This window comes from Aythya ferina (genome assembly GCF_964211825.1).
Source record: "Aythya ferina genome assembly, chromosome: Z".
In the NCBI taxonomy this organism is placed as follows: domain Eukaryota; kingdom Metazoa; phylum Chordata; class Aves; order Anseriformes; family Anatidae; genus Aythya; species Aythya ferina.
Window position 1 is genome coordinate 45,920,467 of NC_140299.1, and position 21,864 is coordinate 45,942,330.

A 21,864-nucleotide genomic window follows, 5' to 3' on the forward strand; every position below is an offset into this window, starting at 1 on the left:
TTCTGGTTCAATCTACTTGTACTGTTACTTGTACTGTCTTGTACTCAAGAACAAGATTATGTATGTATACATTTTCAACATTTTCTTTTCAAGTAGAAAGCATGCTATGCTAAAACAAAATTTTATTTATTTATTTATTTATTTTGGTGGTGGTGGTGGTTTTTCTTTGTTGTTTGTTTGTTTATGAATATCATAAAAAGAGTTTTCATTAAATTATTTTTTGAATTACATCTATGTGCCACTCATCCCAACACAGGAGCTGGAAAATAAGCATTACATATTGCTAGATGATGCAGAAACAGTGAATTCTGCACATAAACCTATTAAATTGTTTATATTCAATATTAAAACTAAGCTTAGAATTCTACTTTCAAGTGTAATTGATACAAGAGAATACAAAAATGAATGGATGTTTCTTTTAGTTGATTACGCAAAACACTTACTGTACATGCATCCATATGCTTCTATGCGCATTCCAATTCTGCCATTGGGATTCCAGTCCAAAGGCACAAAGCGGAGAAATCTTGCTTTAATGGAATGTTGAAGCTTGTAGTATACAACACTATCGGCATTTGTGTTTCCAGAAAATGCCTAGAAGAAAATTAAAAACAGATCAGTCACATCCATATCAAATACAGAAATATATTTTCTTATTGCTGATCTTTTCATTTTACACCCTCATCTGGTCAAGAACAAAAAATAATAATAATAAAAAAAAAAATGTTAGTGAATTAAATAGGAATAACCATTCAATCAAATTTGATTCTTCTAGATTAAGTCAGCTGTCTATTTAGTGCCAAATCATTAAAAACCTCAGACCTTCTGAAATTTAAGTGAATGAAACGTAATTTCTCAAACCAAACGTTCCTTTCCAAAATGTGTAGAACACCCTGGCATTTCAGTGTGTTGTACTACTACCTAATATTCATAAGATGGTAGAGAAAGCTCTTTGCTTTGCTTTTGCCTAAAGGTCACTTAAATTTCATTAAAATCATATATGATGTGGAGTATGCTGAATACAAAAAAGTTCCATTTATAATTGTGGTGATGTGGAAAGGCTCTGGTTTCCAAATAAAGAAGGCAGAGTACTGTGAAAGAATTTAAATTCAGTGTTCTATTGAAAAGGAAAAATATGTTTAAACTTTTTTTTTCCCCCCAATGGAGGAAAAAACAAAACAAAACAAAACAAAAAAGAAAAAGAAAAAGAAAAAAAATATATCAGAGAGAGAGAGAAAAAAAAGCTGAATTTAACATATAAGGTTAATTTTCGTGTTGTTACATTAGGAGACATAAGGTGTTATTGTTTAACTTGACCATCAGCACAGCAACACATTCACCCGTCTTCCCCCTAGCAGTGGGATGGGGTAGAGAATTGAAAAAAAAAAAAAAGTAAACGCTTGTGGGTCTGTGGGTCAAGGTAAAGAGAGTTTAATAGGAACAGAGAAGAAAGAAAATAATAATTATAATAATGATAATAGTAATAATAATGATGTGCAAAACAAGTGATGCACAAGGCAATTGCTCATATCCCACGGAACAATGCCCATCTTAACCCCGAGCACTGGTCTCCCTCCACCCTGGCCAGCCACCTCATATTAATTTTTCAGCATGATATCTTATGGTATGGAATATCCCTTTGGCCAGTCTGGGTCAGCTGTCCTGGTTCTTTCTCTTCCCAGCTCCCTGATGAGCCCCCAACCTCCTCACTGGCAGAATGGTATGAGCAGCTGAAAAGTCCTTTGCTTAGTGTAAGCACTGCTCTGCAACAAGTAAAGTTATCAACATTATTCTCATCCTAAATCCAAAAAACAGCACCATACCAGCTACTAGGAGGAAAATTAACTGCATCCTAACTGAAACCAGGACATAAGAAAATATAAAACGAACATAAAAACAAGGAACTGTAATCATAAAAAATCAGTAGCAACATAAAAACTGTAGTATATTTTTGATTTTGCTGGTTACATTAAGACCTCTCTCCCCTCCCCCTCTCCCCCTTTCTTTTCCCCTCATTGCCTGTTTGTGTTATATGAAATAATTTGTTCACACAATTGGGATTTAAATATTTGATGCATAAAACATAAATAGTTTTCTGAAATGTTTTGATTAGCAGAAATAAAAAGATTATACATTTCTGGATAGATGGAAAATGCTGTTGCTCGAGTTATAAGCAACAGAGGTAGTGGCTGCAAAAGTATATAGAAAACAAAAAGTCTACACTTTTAAAGTTCTCTTTACATAGCTTTTTGAAGCATAGAAGAGCTTCATTCTATTTGTTATGTATCCTTCTATACATGAAACTTTTGAATTTCCTTCCCTTGCACTAGTTAAATTTCTGTATAAATTCTAATCTCTGAAAATTCAGTAGAAAAAAAATAATAATAAAGAAATAAAGAAATAAAGGAAAGAAAACAGAAAGCAACTAGTGAATGTGCTCATTACAGATAACCTGTTGAGCTAGTAATAAGCAATGAGAGTTAGTGACTGAATATCTATACCACTTTCAGCTTCATGCTTTGTGATTTAACTATCACAGTGGGTGAATCTGGAAAGACTGAAAAATAAACACCAGAGAACTACTATTCCAGGGTGAGAGCACTCCAGACCTCTTGTTCCTTCAAATCCTTATTTGCAGCCTGTAACAAATGTAGTTGCTAGAGAAAGTGTCAATTAGTTTGTTGACTGAACCAGAACCCAGACCCCAGACAATTAAATACTGGAAGTAAATGAAGTGTTCAATTAAGATCTTTTTTATTATTTTTTTTTCAAGATCATTTTAAGAGAGCAGCCACCTCATTAAAAGTAGTTCTTAAATTTTAGAAAAGGAATGCATATTGCTTTTTTTTTTTTTTATGCAGTATGTACTTAACCCATGTGTTATTAATTTAAAAATATATATTTAATTCAATAACAGCCTAAAAGTAATTCACACTAGTCCTTAAATGATTCAAACTGTCCAGTTTATAAATTGATACTTTTAGTTTCCATTTTATAAAGATTTTATCTGAAAAGAGCTAATTCTTAACGTGTATTGATTGAGTATCAAATAAATTTTTATTGCTTGATTTTAAACAATTTAAAGATTAAAATACACGCTTTGAGGTTATTATTATTATTATTATTATTATTATTATTGTTATTATTATTATTATAATTTTTTACAATAAAATGAAAGAGGAAGCAATCAGTTTCTCCTTCAGAACTTAAGGAATGCCTGTAGCCTAACAAATAAACTGAAGACTTTTTAGAGGAAATGTATACAAAGTATGATAAATACCCGTCTATACAGTACATCAAAATTATAGATTGGTTGGGCTTGAAGAGACATTAAAGATCATACAATTTCATATAATTAACACCCCCTATCCCCAATAGGGAAACTTACCCCTACATCAGGCTGATCCCACCAGGCCTTAACATTTCCAGGCATGGGGCATCCACAGCCCACAGCTTCTCTGGGCAACCTCACCACTGTGAGGCACTGGAAAAATTACTGTATAACAGTCTGATCCAGTAATCATTTAAATACACTAAAATTAGAGCTATGTAATATGCTACCTTCCTCTCATCCCTGCCATCTTCAGATAATTCAGATCACTTCATTCTTGTACCAAATCACTCAAAGGGAACATATCATTAGTTTTAGATTATGTAGGAAGCAGAGTCTTCACAACACACACAGACATCTGATGATTAAAAAAAAATTATGTGACCCTTGGTTAACATGAATGTTACATGTAATAAGCATTGTGTTTGCATAAATATTAATGGGGTTGTAAAGCTAACCCCTCTAACACAACTGCTTACTGATTCTGATTTCCTGCTTTTAGAAACACTATATTTTACTGCTATTGGCATTACATTGGCATGAAAATGTATCATGTTTCTCAAATAAGGTTGTTTTTTAAGACATGGAAGTGCAATACTACAGTGTAAACTTAGATGGTAAAAAGAGCACTCAGCAGTACAGATATGTAAGCAGACAGCTCTTCATGTTCATGCCCTATTTTATTTCATGAAGGGAGAACACCAGGCTGGTGCAATGGCCTTAAATGGGGACCTACCCTCTGTAAGGAATGTTTTAACAATTCATGTCAATAAAGAACACTCCTGTCTGCCTCTGGGTTCTGCACTGGCAATTTAATTCTTGAACCACAGATGCAGTGTGTCCCAGTCTCCCCCTCTAGTCAAATTCTAGTCAATTTATCAAGTCTTCAGAAAATACTCCTCAAATTTATGAACCTGTTTGCTTTTGTTATTCCGAACTTCTATTTCTAACAGTTACAGCTTTTTTTTTGTCTTCTTCGAGATTAATTTAACACTGCTATAGGTGTGACTGTCCCTGTGAATGGCTGGTGAGGAATGTTTTAATTACTCGTGAAGTGTCAATAAGAAAGCTATTTGTGTTTGTATGAAGTCTTTGATGCCTGGGGGTTTCAGAACAACTGATAACAACTAGTGACTGTTATGGGATACTATGCAAGCCTCTGATATCTGGCCAGGTGGCCAAGAGATTAAGAAGAAGAAAAAAAAGAAGCTGAAGGATGGCTAGGAGACAAGACCTTCAGGGGATGCTGTGTAAACTTGACACGGTGCCAAGGAGTACAAAGGGGAAGGACAAGAAAAAAACTTGGGGAGGAAGACTACGAGCCTTCAGCATGAAAGACCCCTAGAGACCCCCAGAGGGACCACCGGAGTCTGATGCGCATGCTCCAGTAGGAGGGACTGGACCCTGGAAGCTAATTATAATAACCTATTTTTTTTAGAAGTAGTAATGAATATGTATTAGTCTAGGAGCATAAAAATCAGCTATCTGATGTAACTGGGGTGCGTCCTGGTGGAGCGGAGACTCCCAGTGCACCCAGCGCTGTTTGCTTACCTCTATTCTTTTAATAAATCCTATTTTTTTATTTAATCCTATTTTGAAGACTGAGCCATTTATAACACCTCTAACCTGTTTTAACCCTCACACCCAGTATCTAACCTGCACCGTCATTATTATTATTATTATTATTATTATTATTATTATTATTATTATTATTATTATACCTCAAGCTATTTTAACCCTGCTTTGAAGGTAGAATTATCTAATTTATTATGCCATCAGAGATCACTTGTGTGCTCCAGGATGTATTAGTAAAGTGAAATCTTTTGTGGGTTTATAGATCAGAAAGGTTGTGAAGGCAAGCTTATGCCAAGACAAGTTAAAAGATAAATTATTTGTTTCCCTCTCCATTCTCTATCCAGAAAGAAAGGAAATGTATTTTTAGACACAAGTGTCATGTCCTAAAGTTCTTCATGTAGTAAAAAAAAAAGCTTTCCCTTTGTGAGACATGTGTTGGGTATTCTAAGACATACTTTAGGTATCCATAACAGATTATACTTATTAATGAATTTGATTATAGATAAACTGTAAAACATGTTATAGGACTAAATATTAGGCATAATTTTAACATATTTTGTGTATATATTGTAATAAATATTTTAATGTTTATCATATATACTACTTCATATTACACACAAATTAAAATTTAATTTTAATTTCATGTGGTTACTCTCATTTCATGTTTAATTACAAGAATTAGAACAGGACCCCAATGTAGATAATTTTATCATAATAAGTTCAGCAAATGAGGTAGTAAAGCTCCTAAAGAAACGCTTGCAGTTCTCACTGTTGTTTCTGAATTCTACAAAGAACACCAGTAAAAGCAGCCAACAAAATCAGTATGAAATAGATAGAGCTGTTCCTATAACATATTTGCTGGTTTTGCATGATGTTGCTCATTATTTGCAAATGCTAAGAAGCCACGTTGCCTGTACAAGTCTTTCTGTTTCTGGGAGATGCCAAAAGTACAGTTGGCATTAGTGCCAGGGGGAGTCATGAAAGGAATAAAAATCCCAGTAAATTACTGACAATTTGTTTGGCTTGGAGCATCATCCAAACTTCAGTAGGACTGTTGTAATATTAATTCATTCTGTGATCTTTTCAGAGTTCAAAACAGGGAGCTCAAAATAAAATATTTTCTTACCTAATTCCAGAGCTATATTTGGTTTCTTATATTAGGTTAACTATTTAGATCTCTGTAACAAATGGGATGCCTATTCAAGTTAACATAGCGCACAATGCAATTAACATCAATGTCTATGCAATATTCAGTTCACAAGAATCCAGTCATTTCATGGTCTGTGATCCTATCCTCCAACTCAGGATAGTCTTTTTTAGGATATATATATATATATTTGTGTGTGTGCGTATATGTATGTATGTGTATATTTATTTATTTATTTATTTATTTATTTTTCATTCAGACTCTTCCTTCCCATCCCATTAACTGTATGAAGTTATTGTTAATCTTTTGGAGTTGGTCTTGAAAGTCAAAAGGTATGAGCTGTTTAGTTATAGTGGAAATATGAATGTGAAAGTCCTTTTTGACCAGAAAACAATGTACCAGATGACAGCCTCCTTTACTTGATTACTTGACTGGAATTATGGCTAGGACAAAATATGACTGGAGGGGGTAATTCTGTCTCTCTACTCCACTCTTCTGAGACTCCAACTGGAGTGCTGCATTTAGTTCTGGGGCCCTCAGCACAAGAAGGACATAGGCATCTTGGACTGAGTCAAGAGGAGGGCCGTGAAGATGATCATGGCTAGAGTACCTCTTCTATGAAGACAAACTGAGGGTTTGTTTAGCCTGGAGAAGAGAATGCTCTGGGGAGAGTTTATAATGACCTTTTCAGTACCTAAAGACCTTTCAGGTCCCTTCCAACCATTAAACCACTCTATAATTCTATGACTCTGTAAAATGACCAAAGATTTATGCAAAAACTGACAGATGTGTTAGCTATAAAATACTGGTAGTGATGCATTAAGCGATGCATATGTGCATTAAGTATGCATTATGTGATGCATACATCTCAGTGATGCATTAAGTTACATGCTGTACTTTATAATAGTCCTTGTCTATGAATTGTTTGTAGATATAGTTGAACTGTACTAAAGTAATCTTCAGTTGACAAAAGCATATGGCTGTTGTACATACTCATAAATCCACATGAACATAAAGTATATAACATTAACATAAAAGAACATAAAATAAGGATGTATTAATCACAATATGGTTAATATATACCAGGTAAAATAAAATAAAAAATAAAATAACAAATAAAATAAAATAATAAAATAAAATTATATTAAAATCAAATCAAATCAAATCAAATCAAATCAAATCAAATCAAATCAAATAAAATAAAATAAAATAAAATAAAATAATAGTAGAAAATGTCAAAAAATCTTGTTATAGTAAATGTCCACTGTTTGTAACATCTTCTGCTACCCCTGTAAGATCATACTCCAGTTGTCAAGTTCTAATGCATTTGCATGTTGTGCACATTAAATTCACAATGCTATGTTTGAAGGAAAAATAGCTGACTAGATACAGTAATAACATGATTACCAAGCAAAACTGTTTGGGCCTTAAAATCACTGTCATACTGCAAATGCATCACAGAATCACAGAATGGACGAGGTTCGAAGGAACCTCTGAAGATCATCTAGTACAACCCCTCTGCAGAGCAGAATCACCTTGAGCACATTGCACAAATGGCATCCAGGTGGGTTTTGAATATCTCCAGAGAAGGAGACTCCACAACCTCTCTGGGAAACCTGTTCCAGTGCTCTGTCACCCTTACAGCAAAAAAGTGCCCTCTCATATTCAGCTAGAACCTCCTGTACTTCATTTTGTGCCCGTTGTCTCTTGTCTTGTCACTGGGCACAACTGAAAAGAGACCGGCTCCATCATCTCAACACCCTCCCTTCAGATATTTATATACATTAATGACGTCTCCCCTCAGTCTTCTCTTTTCCACGTTAAACAGGACTGGTCTCTCAGTCTGTCCTCATATGACAGGTGCTCCAGTCCTCTAACCATCTTCACAGCCCACCTCTGAACTTGCTCCAGTAGTTCTATGTCTCTCTTGCAGTGGGGAGCCCAGAACTGAACACAGTACTCCAGGTATGGCCTCACCAGGGCTGAGAAGAAGGGGAGGATCACCTCCCTTGACCTACTGGCAACACTCTTATGAATGCACTCCAGTAAACCATCGGCCTTCTTGGCCACAAGGGCACACCGCTGATTCATGGTCAGCCTGCTGTCTACCAGGACTCCCAGGTCCCTCTCTGCAGAACTGAATTCCAGCAGGTCTGTCCCCAGCCTGTATTAGTGATTGGGGTTATTCCTCCCTAGGTGTAGAACCCTGCATTTGCCCTTGTTGAACTTCATGAGGTTCCCTTCAGCCCAACGGTCTGGTCTGTTGTGGTCCCTCTAAATGGCAGCACAGCCCTCTGGGGTATAAGCCACTTCTCCCACCTTTGTGTCATCAGCAAACTTGCTGAGGGTGTACTCTGTTCCATCGTCAAAGCCATTGATGAATAAGTTGAACAACACTGGACCCAGTACTGACCTCTGGGGGACATTGGTAGCTACAGGCCTCTGATTAGATTCTGCACCACTATGTACAGCCCTCTGAGCTCTGCCATCCAGCCAATTATCAATCTACCTTACTGTCCACTCATCCAGGCCACACTTCCTGAGCTTGTCTTTGAGAATGTTATGGCAGACAGTGTCAAAAGCCTTGCTGAAGTCAAGGGAGACCACATCCACCACTCTCCACTAATCTACCCAGTCAGTCATCTCAGCGTAGAAAGATTTTTTTTTATTTATTTTATTTTTATTTGTCAAAAATGACATCCCTTTGGTGAATCCATGCTGGCTCTTCCTGATCACCTTCTTATCCTCCACATGCTTAGAGATGACCTGCAGGATGAGCTGTTCCTTTTCCATTTTCAGGGATGGAGGTGAGGCTGAATGACCTGTAATTGTCTAGCTCCTCCTTCTTACCCTTTTTGAAGGCTGGTGGGATATTTGCTTTCTTATAGACCTCAGGCATCTCTCCTGTTCTCCAGGACCTTTCAAAGATGATGAAGAGTTGCCTAGAAATAACATTGGCCTGCTCCCTCAGCATCTGTGGGTGCATTCCATTGGGGCCCATGGATTTGTGGATGTCAGATTTGCTTAGATGATCTCTTTGACCACGAAAAAGTCCTCCTTTCTCCAGACTTCCTCTCTTGTCTCCAGGGTCTGAGATTCCTGAGGGCTAATTTTAGCAGTAAAGACTGAAGCAAAAAAGGCACTCATCAACTCTGTCTTCTCTGTTCCTTTGTCACAACAGCACCCGCCCCATTCTGGCCCCATTCTGCAGCAGGCCGACATTTTCCCCAGATTGCATTTTTCTACTGATGTATTTGAAGAAGTCCTTCTAGTTGTCTTTGACATCTCTTGCCAGATTTAACTCCAAATGCACCCTGGCCTTCCTTGTCACATCTCTGTATACTCTGACAGTGCCCCTATATTCCTCCTAAGTAGCCTGTTCCTTTTTCCACATGCTGTAAATATCCTTCTGTCAGCTTCGCCAGGAGCTACCTTCTCATCCGTGCAGGTCTCCCGCCCCCTTTGCTCATGGGGTTGCACCAATGTTGATCTTGGAGGAAGTGATGCTTGAATATTGACCAGATGTCTTGGACCCCCCTTCCTTCCAGGGCCCTAAGCCATGGGATTCTTCCAAGTAGATCCCTGGAGAGGCCAAAACTTGTTCTCCTGAACTCCAGGGTTGCAATCCTACTTTTTGCCCTGCTTCCTCCTCACAAGATCTTGAGCTCCACCATATGGCTCTAACTCACTGCAGCCAAGGCTGCCCCTGACCCTCACATCTCCAATTAGTCCTTACTGGCTTCTCCACCACCTCTGTCAAAAAGTTGTGACCAATACAATGCAGGAACCTTCTGAACTGTTTGTGCCTAGCTGTGTGGTCTTCCCAGCAGATGTCAGGGTGGTTGAAGTCCCCCATGAGAACCAGAGCTTGTGACTGAGAGGTTACTTGAAGCTGTCTGAAGGAGGCTTCATCTATGTCCTCTTCTTGATCAGGTGGCCTGTAGCAAACACCCAAAACAATGTCAGCCATTGTAGCCTGACCTTTAATCCTTTCCCACAAAGACTCAGCTAGCCTTTCATCTGCCCCTGGGCAGAACTCCACACATTCCCAGTTGCTCTCTCATTGCATTCTCTGTTGTTCTCAAGAGCACCTCCACCATCTCGCCTTCCTGGCTGCTATTTTCTAAAAAGCACATAGCCTTCCATGACTGCATTCCTGTCATATGAGTTGTCCCACCATGTCTCTGTGATTGCAGTGAGATCATAGCATTGCAACTGCATCCAGATCTCCAGTTCTTCCTCTTTGTTTCCCATACAGTGTGCATTAGTATATAAGCATTTCAGGGAGCTGAAATTTTATCTCTCATGCTGCGTGTGCATGTATAGAAACACTTCAGATGTCTTTTATTAAAGTCAACCCCTCATGGGGCAAGTTAGGCCTCCCCAGCATGTAGTGCCTCAAATATTGTCATGAAGTCCCACAGTTTGTCATTGGTGGGCCTGTTTTTGTCCCCTTCCCCCTTCCTATCTAGTTTAAAGCCCTGCCAATTAGCCCTGCTAACTCCTGGGCAAAAGCCCTTTTCCTCCTCAGAGAAAAGTGCAACTCATCTGGAATCATCAGGCTTGGTGTCATGTAGACCTTCCCATGATCAAAAAAACCAAAACTGTGTCAGTAGCACCAGCCTTGGGAGCACGTATTGATCAGCTGGATCTGCCTGTTCCTTTCAGTATTGATCCCCGCTACTGGAAGAATGGAGGAAAACACTGCCTGTTCACCTGATCATTCAACTAATAACCTGTGGTGTAATTGCCTGAAGTAACTAGGAAAATAAAACTTAAAGAAAATGTACAGCATTGAAGGGGCTTTCAGGGTAGGGCATAGCTGCATTACCTGAGCGTTCCCTAGGTTTGCAACCTTAGATGCTATCACGCTGGGGAAACTTGGTGTGCTAGCCCTAAGGAACAGTACGGAGCATAGGGTGGAGTGGAGACACCATGGCTAGGCTCTGTAACCAGGTGGGGACTCGATTGTTCTTGTGCACACCGAGACTGATAAGCTGCACTTTTTGTTACCCTGAGCCAAGCACCTGTCATGTTTTGACAAATGCTGTACCCTAGTGTACTTTTTGCTCATTATAATATCATTATAATACCAAAACACACCTCCATCCCAAAAGCTACCCGCCTCCAAGGTGCGACCACCCCTCACTGGGCATGCGCTCTGAATTTCTCAGAGCCTATTACTTTAAATGGAGACAGGAGAACTTTTCACCAATCATAACTGAGATATGCTTGACTAGAGTCACTCAAGCTCCACCTAAAAGATAGAAAATAATGTAAATTGGCCTAAGAGAGAGAGGATGTTAGGGAAGATACCACCATCAGGGGAGATACCATCTCGAGGGAACACAACATCCCTAGGACCTCCTGACTCCTGGGATCAGTCGATGGGCTGAGCCTCTCTTCCCTCCCCACCCCACTGGGACACCTTTGGGTGAGATTTGAACACTTGGTTATAAATATCTCTAGAGTCTTTGATCCTTTTAACGCTTTCATTTCTAGGCTGCGCACCTGTAACATCTGTGTATTTCATGCATGCTAGCTTGCTTTTGCAGACAGTCATTATTGCCCTAACGGTTAATCAGCTACACCCCTTAACGCAACATAACCCCAAAGCTCTAAAGCCTCTTTTAATTGCTCCTGGCCTTCTCTTTGCCACCTCATCACTGCCAACTTGAAAAAAAGAACAATAAAGGATAATAATCAGAGGAATATACCAGACAAGTGACTTTCCAAGAAATGTCTCTTACTCATGCCCCAGGGAGACAGCAGACTTCCCTATGGGTCAGGTCTCAATGACAAATTGGGCCCTCTGTTCCCTTCAGAAGGGAGTTCCCTATGACTATAGCCCTTCTTTTTTATTTTTTTCTTTATGGGGCTTGTTGTGATGCAGGGTACAGGTTGACTTACCCTGGGTGACTCCCCCAACATGGATGGACCATGACCTACATTGTCATTTGCTTGCCCATCAAGCTGTGGAGTCTCATACCTGTTGTGCAGGGATACATGGGAAGGCGAGGTATACAGCAGGGTGTTCACCTGCTGTGCTGAACAGGAACCTGCTTCTACTCCTCCCTGTCTCTTAAATCCCTTCTCCCTGCCTGGCAGAAAGGGTTTAGGAGATCCTTCATTTCTTACAGAGTGACTGTGGCTGGCTGAGGAGCCTGTCTCAGCAATGGCAGAACTCCAACCTACCAGTCAATCTCATTCTCTGACTCCCTGATGCTCCCCAGCCTTCCCACCTCCTTTTAAGGCTCTGCCACCATGTGAAGCAGTTCTTCAAACTGGACACACCTCCCACAGCTGTGCTCTCTGCTATGTACTGCCATCCTGTACAGGTGTAAGAGTAGGGCACACCAGGCAGCCTGACCCCTGGGTGGCAACATGTTCCACCTGGAGCTCTGTCAGGGAGACTGCATCAGCTGCGGTGTGTGCCAAGCTCCTTGGAGCCACGGACTTTTGCTGGGTGGTCACCATTGCTCCAAGCTGGCTAACTTTCAAGGCCTTTCCTGCCCTACAAATTGCCATGCCACACCGTGGTTGACACACCAAGCCCTGTTCACCATGATTCTGATTGCTTGCACTCCCTAGAGGCTGCCTTTGTACTACAGTGGGGGCACTGCTGGCACCACCCACACCTAGTCAGACACCCTCATGAGGGCTGCTGGGTGCTGGTGGTTCCCTTGGCTGCTTTGAGAGAAACCCTCTGCCCACCTCGATCCCCTGCTCCACTTCAGAACATATCTGCCCCAGAGCCTATCGTCTTGCAAAAGGATATTATGTTTGACCTTAAATTCAGTAGGTGCCTCAATCTATCATCTTCCTTAGTTACAGTGGAGGTTTTAAAGTTTTCATGTGCCTGTTTGTTTTTAATTAATGCTGAGTTCATCACCTAGTGTTATAAACTTAAACAATGCCATTCATAATGTACAATTCCAGTTAAAAATTATGTTGTTTGAAAAATAAACAAACATTATCAGTGTTTTAATTATTAATTAAACAAAGAAATAGCATTAAAACAACTCTCTGAAAGAAGAAATTTCAAATGCTATTTCATCTATAGTTATGGTTTGTTTGTTTTCTTGGTGTTTTTCTAGTCCATTAGGAATGTCTTAAGAAGAATCTTTCAGTATTTTATTTTAAATATTTTTTAATTCACTGTGTTGTAAAATTTGCCTTTAAAGTATAATTTATTCTACTTTCAGAACAGGACATCAGAATTGGATTATAGCTCGTAGCACTGAAAATGATGTTTGTTTGTTTGTTTTTGTTTGTTTGTTTTCTTTACTTACAGAAAATAATGTCACTTACAAAGTGAAATACAAATCTCTCATTTAATTGCTAGCCAACTCTGAGTGCTATTAAAATTACAGAAGGTAAAAATGGGCTATTGAGTACCCTTTGGAATGTTTCAAAATATTATTTATTTTGCAACTACAGTGCTAATAGTTTTATACATGATGACCTAAGAATGTTGAAAGAGAATTTACTTAATTAAATATTACATGGTGCATAGTTATCTTCACTTCATAAGAAGTTACTAGACTGTGTTTCTGTTTGTTAGAGAATAGTAAAACTGTATTATTCTTATGTAATATGATTAAAAGCAAGAACACAGTGGATATCTTTTGAAGAAATAAAACTACGGCTACTATACTGCTAGCTTTTTCAAATTATTCAGAATCCAAAAGGATTATCTGAAACACTTCAAATCAGTGTATTAATTCCTTAGCATCTTTTACCAGAGACCAGGGGGAACACTTTGTTACATAAAATTTGTTGACCAGTATGACTGCAACCTAATACTTTATTTTTGTCTTAGATATAAAATTCAAGCATCCATTATCTATTTCACAACTTTATAATGTTACATGGACCTGTCATTTACCTATTTATGCTTCTTAAAGCTTTCTTTATCCTAGTATTCATGAATTATAGCAGCGTACAAGTGTTCTGTCTGTTTTCCAGATTTTAAACAGAAAAACATCTTAAAATTCACTGCATGAAAGACAACGGATGATGAAGGATGCAAGAAATGCATCATACAATTAAAATGATTAGACATGATTGATATCAGCAGTGAAAATCTACTGTTGTATAGATCAAGTACACTTGATTCCTATTCAAGCTTGTAAAGATATACTGTTCCTTTTGCAGTTCCCTTTCTTGGGTGTTATTTAAAATTAAATTCCCAAAGATTACAAAATCTAGGTCTTTATTCCACTTTGAAGTGCCGAAAAACAGCCAAGTGTTAAAACCAAAATAAGTCAAATTAGATACATGACCTTAAACTCTTTCTAAAATCCTAAACCTAAAGTACTTGCACACATAAATTACTGAAAAGAAAGAAGACTGGAAAATAATAATAACCTAATAATAAACTAATATAATTAATGAGATCTCTGTAAACATCAAAACACTTGAAAAAAAAAAAGAAAAAAGGAAGAAGAAAAAAGAAGTCATTATTGTCATTTCTCTGATAGAAAAATTCAGAAGAAGGCAGGCTAAATGTTCAGCATACTGTCAAGCAACAGGTCAAACTCCTATATAGAACCACTTCTCCTACCTCCTACATTTAAATCACTGAACTTTTCTCTTTGTCAGTAGCAATATTTAAACATGTAGTTTGCTGTCACTGTAACTTTCATTAAAAGGTGAATACTAGGTGCTTCAAAATAAGCAAAAAGTGAAATTCAGGATCTATTTTGCTTAACTGAAAACAACTTTGTAGACTCTCCCTGTTAGGTCTTCTGTCAATAATCTAATTTCATTACTCTATGTAGTGTAAATTAATCTAGGGATGCCAGTGTTAAGGGACATATTGATATGTCAAAATATTGACATTATGTATTCCAAAAAAATGAACATATTATTGCTCTGTAGCATAATGACTCTTCATTAGATGGACAGGATGCACACTGCTGTTAGTATAATCCTTCTCATGTAAAGTTCCTCATCTATAACTTTTTGACAGACTTTTTTCACTCCATCACTTTTCCTGTCGTTGATGTACCTAACTTGGAAACAGAACTGAATAGCTAAATAGAAAACATGAAAGAAGAAACATAAGGATGTAAGACAGAATATTCTAATACTTGTGTCTATAAAGGATAACATCTGATCAAACTCAAAAAGAACACTTTGTTCTTGGACATAAATGTAGTAAAATTATAGGTTCACTGGTGGGTTTAATTGTCATTCATAAAAACTGGATGAACCTGTGGGCCCAGAGGGTGGAGATCAAAGAAACAAAGTCTGGGTTGAGGCTACTAATTACTGAGTACTCCAGGAAACAATACAAGGTCCAGTAATGTTTTACATTTTCATTAATAATTATTATATCATTAAATGGATGATAGGGAAGACCAAGTCTGTAGGTGACACAAAACTGAGAGGAGTGTCTTAATACAGCAGAGGATTATTCTACCATTGATAGGGACATCATCCAGTGGGAGAAATAAGCCAACAGGAACTTCTTGATGTTCATCTCAGAGAAGTGCTATGCCTGAGGAAGAACAATCCCATGCACTAATGCACCATGCTGGAGGACACCCAGCTGGAAAGCAGATTGGCAGAAAATAACCTGGGTAGCCTATCAGACACCAAGTTGAACATGGATTAGCAGTGTGCCCTTGCAGCAGAGAAGGCTCATGGTATACTGGGCTGCATTAGACAAAGCATTGTCAACAGAGCAACCTGATCTAATGGGTGGCATACCTGCCCATGTCAGGGGGGTTGGAACTATATGATCTATGAGGTCTCTTCCGACCCAAGTCATTCTATGATTCTATGACCTGGGGATCCTGTTGGACACCAAGTTGAACATGGATTAGCAGTGTGCCCTTGCAGCAGAGAAGGCTCATGGTATACTGGGCTGCATTAGACAAAGCATTGTCAACAGAGCAACCTGATCTAATGGGTGGCATACCTGCCCATGTCAGGGGGGTTGGAACTATATGATCTATGAGGTCTCTTCCGACCCAAGTCATTCTATGATTCTATGACCTGGGGATCCTGTTGGACACCAAGTTGAACATGGGCTAGTGGTGTGCCCTTACAGCAGAGAAGGCTCATGGTATTCTGGGCTGTGTTAAACAAAGCACTGTCAACAGATTAAGGGAAGTAATCCTTCCTCTCTCCTCAGGACTGCTGAAGCCACACTGGAGTACTGTGTCCAGTTCAGAGACCTCCAGTACAAGAGAGACATGGAATTCCTGAACAGTGTCCAGTGAAAGTAAAGGAAGACGGTGGGAACTGGAGCCTCTTTCTGGTGAGGAAAGGCTGAGAGAGCGGGGACTGCTTAGTCTGGAGAAGAGAAGGCTCAGGGGTATCTTATCAATATATATGTAAGGGATGAAGGAAAGAATCAGGAAACACTTCATTGTTTAAGTGACTGAGCACTGTCACAGGTTGTCCAGAGAGGTTTTGGAGTCTGCCTCCTTGGAGATACATGTATTCAAAAGCCATCTGGACATGGTCCTGAGCTACTGGCTCTACGTGTCTACCAGTTTGAGAAGAGGTGTTGGACCAGATGAGTTTCAGAGGTCCCTTCCAAACTAAAATTAAATCCTGGGCCTCCCTGTCCTTTTAAAATTTTGTATTTCAATCTGAATGTTAAACACTTTGAATTTTCTGTTGTGAAGTTGCTTTTTGGTGGTTTCTCTTCCTTGGAAATAGTGAGCTGTGAATTGCAGATGGTTTGGATATTATATTTGGTGAGCGTTCATTACATGATCACCCTGTCATTTCCATTTTATATCAGTATCAGTCAAAAGTAGGACACTGGTTGAAGCTATGGCTATATTAATTTTCTTTCAGTCACTGTCTTTCTGGTATAACTTCATGTCAAGTGAATGTTTTATTTATTGGACTATTGTCTTTTTTTTTTTTTTTCTGTTTTGTTTTGGTTTTTGTTTTGGTTTGTTTTTGCCTTTCATTGTGTGTTTGCAAATATCAGCATTATCATTACACAGGAAAACAACTCCACAAAAATGAGATTGCATTTACTGGGTAATTTATCAAAAGCGACAATGACATTCGTGAAAGTTCTCAGTACTAGGGAGACAGAAAATTTTACAGTCTTTCTGTTTTGTTTTCTGTTTTGTTTTGTTTTGTTTTGTTTTGTTTTGTTTTTTTCCCCTTTTCCAGAAACAAACTTTGAAAGATTTTTCTTTCATATTAATATATAAAAAGAAGACTTTCACATAACAGCATATATATATATAAGTGTATATGTGTTTATAATTATTATTATTATTTCAAGGCTTGGATATTCCATTTACTGTTTTTTTTTTGTTTATTTGTTTTTGATATTTTTTCATATTTTATTTTATTTTATTTTTTTTTTTTCCAGGGTTGTGTATGTAGGGCATGAACCTAGGGCTCTTGAACATCTATTGCTCTATCAGCAATATAGACCTCTATCCACCAGAGGCCTCTCAGGAGTTAGCTGTGTTGTTTAGAAATTTAACCAATAAATAGTGTTTTTGTTGTCTTCCTTCCTGCCTTGTTTCCTTCCTTGTTTCTTTGTTTTCTTTCTTGTTTCCTTCCTTGTTTCCTTGTTTCCTACCTTCTTTTTTTCCTTCCTTCCTTATTTCCTTGTTTTCCTTTTTTCTTTCCTTTCACCGCTGTTACTATTGTCTATGTTTTTTAGTTATGAAATTAAAACTAACAAAAAAAGTCATTGTCTAAATGTCATGGTGTAGGGACTGATGTCCTACTACTGATGTATTCATTTAATTGTATTCATTCATCTTAATGCAAACAACAAGGGACAACTACATTTTTGTATCTTTTCAGAATCTACCTAATTTCCTGTTTCATTCATCCTTATGTAGCAATAAATTGTATGTGAAATAGTTTGTTGCCATTGGAGGGAGCCCTTGTATTAATACAACTGAGCACAACATTGACATTTGCTAATCCTCCCTAAAAAAAACAAACCAAACCAAACAAACAAACCAAAGCAAAATCAACCAACCAACCAACCAAACAAACAAAAAAACAAAAACAAAAAACCTCTTCATTATTAATTTCCAATATTTAATATTTACAATATTTGATCATACAATTATGAAACATTTACATGTATGCTGTATTTATTAAAGTGTGAGCATACATGCCTCACACATACTCCTTAGAAATTCAAAATGTGAATGTTTCATAATAGCATAACTGGAAGTCTAAAGAAACTTTATCACTGAAGTTGTTCAATGATTATCTAATTCTTTACCTGAAATAAATATACTCTTTATTATTATTATTATTATTATTATTATTATTATTATTATTATTATTATTATTATTATTATTTTATTTATTTTATTTTATTTTATTTTATTTTATTTTATTTTATTTTATTTTATTTTATTTTATTTTATTTTATTTTATTTTATTATTTATTTATTTTTAATATGGAACTGGAATTAGTGAGTTTGTATTTTGATGTTATAACAGTAACTCTGATGCTAACAACCAAGTTTGTGTAGTGTTTAATCAAAGCGCTGTGACAATTTATTCTCACTTTTATTATTATTATTATTTTTATTTTTTGATTAATGTATATGAAACAGTCTTCCGGGTGTGCAAAGATTGAATTTTGCATCTTGATTACAGTGTAACTAACTGCCCTTTCTACTTTCAAATCGGTATGAAATTTAATGTAAGTTGTTTTTATTGTTGTGTTTTTTTGTTTGTTTGTTTGTTTCCCTCAATTGCATTTAATGTTTATATTAAAGAAATAGCAAGCTTTGTAAATGTTGTGAAATGTTTGCAGAGTGCAGTAAACTGTTTAATTTATTTATTCATCTCTATTATTTAATTGTTACAAGTTTTAAAATATGTAGGAATGGCTTATTTCTCATGATATGAAATTTAGGTAGGGATCAGGAATCATGTTTGTACTCCAACAGCACATAGTATAGCGCAGATATTTGAAGAAAGAAATCACAAAGACAATTCAGCTGCCATAAGACTAAAATAGCTGTGATAAAATAGCAATATTGTCTATATCTACTGAAAGGCCACAAAGGCATGTGGAAATCCTGTTTGCTGAAAGCAACACACACACACACAAATGTCTTAATATTCCTTTGCATACAGTTTCACGCTTTGCTCTAAAATGAAATTAAATGACCAGAAAGAAAGAGAAAAATCTCATTACCTATGCAACATAGAATTCACAGAGCAAATGCAGTGTAATTCTTATGTCCTGGGGGCCATAAGCAATAATACAGTTCAATAATAAGGCTTCTTATTAAATTTATTTCCCTGGCTTTTTACTTATGAAACCTGCCTGTCCCTAACTTCAGAGAAATACCTAAGCAGATGCCTATGTTCCTATGACTTCCAAATTAGACTGTTATTTCACACATCTCATTAGAAACCTCAGTGGCAAATTATAACTTTTCTTTTTAAACATTCCTTATCATTCTGGTTACAAAGAAAACCCTTCAAAAGCAAACAGTTGACATGTTGTTTACTTTACTCTGTTGGAAGATATCATGTAATGAAATCCCAAATGAAACTCACTGAGGAGATAAAGCTCATTGGATAGACTAAACAGTGAGTTTCAAAGACCCTTAAAAATGTAGATGTTTTAACTAATTCTGTAGTTTTAGCAGAAATATTGAGCAAATGTTTATTAAGGTTTATAAAGGGCAGCAGGAATGGGTTACTAGGAAAAATTAAATCCAATGTGGAAAATATCCCCTGTTAATATCATCTGTAGTACCAAAGCAGAGGTTCAGTTGTTCAGAAAAGTCAGCATACAATGAAAGCCACAATGAAAACAAAAGGAACAGAGCAATTCCTAAAATATGAGTATGCTGATGACATTATCTAATTATTCTAAAGGCTGAGAGAGCTGGGGCTGTTCAGCCTGGAGAAGAGAAGGCTCAGTCATTGCAGCTTTTCACTACTTAAAGGTAGCTTATAAAAAGGATGGAGAGCAACTTCTTGCTCAATCGGATAATGACAGGACAAGGAAGATGATTTTAAACTTAAAAAGAGGAGATTTAGATTAGAGGTCAGAAGGAAATTCTTCACTTAGAGGCTGGTGACACATTGGAACAGGTTGCCCAGATTGGTTATGGATGCCCCATTCCTGGAGGTGTTCAAGACCAGGCTGGACATGGCCCTGGGCAACCTTATCTAGTGAGAGGCACTGAAGGTGGTAACAGTATCAGATTTTTTTTTTTAGTGATTCTCTTTGGAACCCAGACAGAACTGCAGAGCAGCAGAAAAGTGTTGTAGAAACTTGAATTATACAAAACAAGAAAGATTTTCTAAAGAAAGCTGTCTCTATCTGTGGAATAAAATAGTTTAAACTTCAATAACAAGTCACTTGGCCTCACAGGATTTTTCTGCTGTAGACTATTTAGATCATATAGTCTAGTCAGATCTAGATCATCCGTAACATCTGGGCAGAAGTGTTCAGACAGTACATAATTAAACCAAAAGGATGTGAGTTCCCAGGAGTTTTAATGTTTGGTCTCATTTATGAAGAAATGTTTCTTCACTGAGAGGGTGGTCATAAACTGGCACAAGCTCCCCAGTGAAGTGATCCTGGCATCAGTCCTGCTGAAGTCAGGAAGGACTGGTTTAGTCATATGGTTTCAACTTTGTGTAGTCCTGTGTGGAGCCAAGAGGATCACTTTATGATCCTTGTGGGTCCCTTTCAACTCAGTATATTTTATGAGTATATGATATAGACTGGTCACACCAATTTTATCAGGTGTGCCTTGGTTTCTTCGCCTACAATGGAGCTTCTTTACACTTACAAATTTGATGAACTCCATTGACAACAGGGAAAATAAATAAATTTAATGACATGCTTCATGGCCTGAAGACGCATTGATAGTTACAAACTGTCTTCATAGTAGTCTATTTGGTAGAAAGCAGAAGGAATGTTAAACTACTAGTAGATTATTAACCTACTATAGAAAGTAGGTTACTTTCTGTAGAAAAGGTAAAATAGATTAACACCAGTAAAGACTAATCCTGTCTCGTCTACGGAACATGCTACTTTATCTCCTCTGTGATAAGAAAAACAAATTGGTAAATTGCATCAACTGATAATTCTTTGAATTCAGTTGGCCTCACTGTTTTTGGTCTGACAAATTTTAAAATAAGAAACGAAGCCATCTCAAATGATATACTGTTTGATTACAACTTACACTCATGTTGATTTATGTCAAAGGCAATACTATTTTCTTTATAGTATTTCTACAAATATTACTAAAATCTTGTTAATGGTGTTACTGAAATGCATCACAAGAAGTCCAGGATAGGAACATGCAAGTATATGAATATCTCATATGGGATATGTGAGAATGAGGGGGAATGGGCTAAAGTTGCACCAGGGGAGGTTTAAGTTAAATAGTAGGAAAAAATTCTTTACTGAAAGGGTTGTTAGGTATTGGAATAGGCTGCCCAGGGAAGAGATAGATTCAAAATCCCTGGAGGTACATGTATTTAGAAAACATTTAGATGTAGAGCTTAGTGATATGGTTTAGTGGAGGTTTTGTTAGTATTAGGTCATAGGTTGGACTCGGTGATCTTGGAGGTCTCTTCCAACCTACGTGATTCTGTTATTCTGTGATTCTGTGATATATCTGTGTAGGTTCTCCACAAAAAAGATAGACATAACACCCAATTTAATAATTCAAGTTTCTTTCAAGAGCTTTGCACTCTATTGGCTCCAGATAAGACCATAAATTGGGTATATGGATTCCATTTATTACATGTGACATGAATAACCATGACTCTGCTTCTTCAACAGAGGTAAGTACTATTAATATTTGAAAATAGGGCT

General features: G+C 37.2%; 1 protein-coding gene across 4 annotated transcripts in view; it reads right to left on the reverse strand.

Annotated features, from left to right (window-relative positions):
* The window catches only part of CNTNAP4 (contactin associated protein family member 4), a 409,919-nt gene that overhangs the window by 288,583 nt on the left and 99,472 nt on the right, over nucleotides 1-21,864 (reverse strand). For all 4 annotated transcript variants that reach the window (XM_084503723.1, XM_084503724.1, XM_084503722.1 and 1 more), the window contains exon 4: nucleotides 444-591. In XM_084503723.1, the coding sequence (XP_084359849.1) occupies nucleotides 444-591 (148 nt within the window). The remainder of the gene's footprint in view (nucleotides 1-443; nucleotides 592-21,864) is intronic.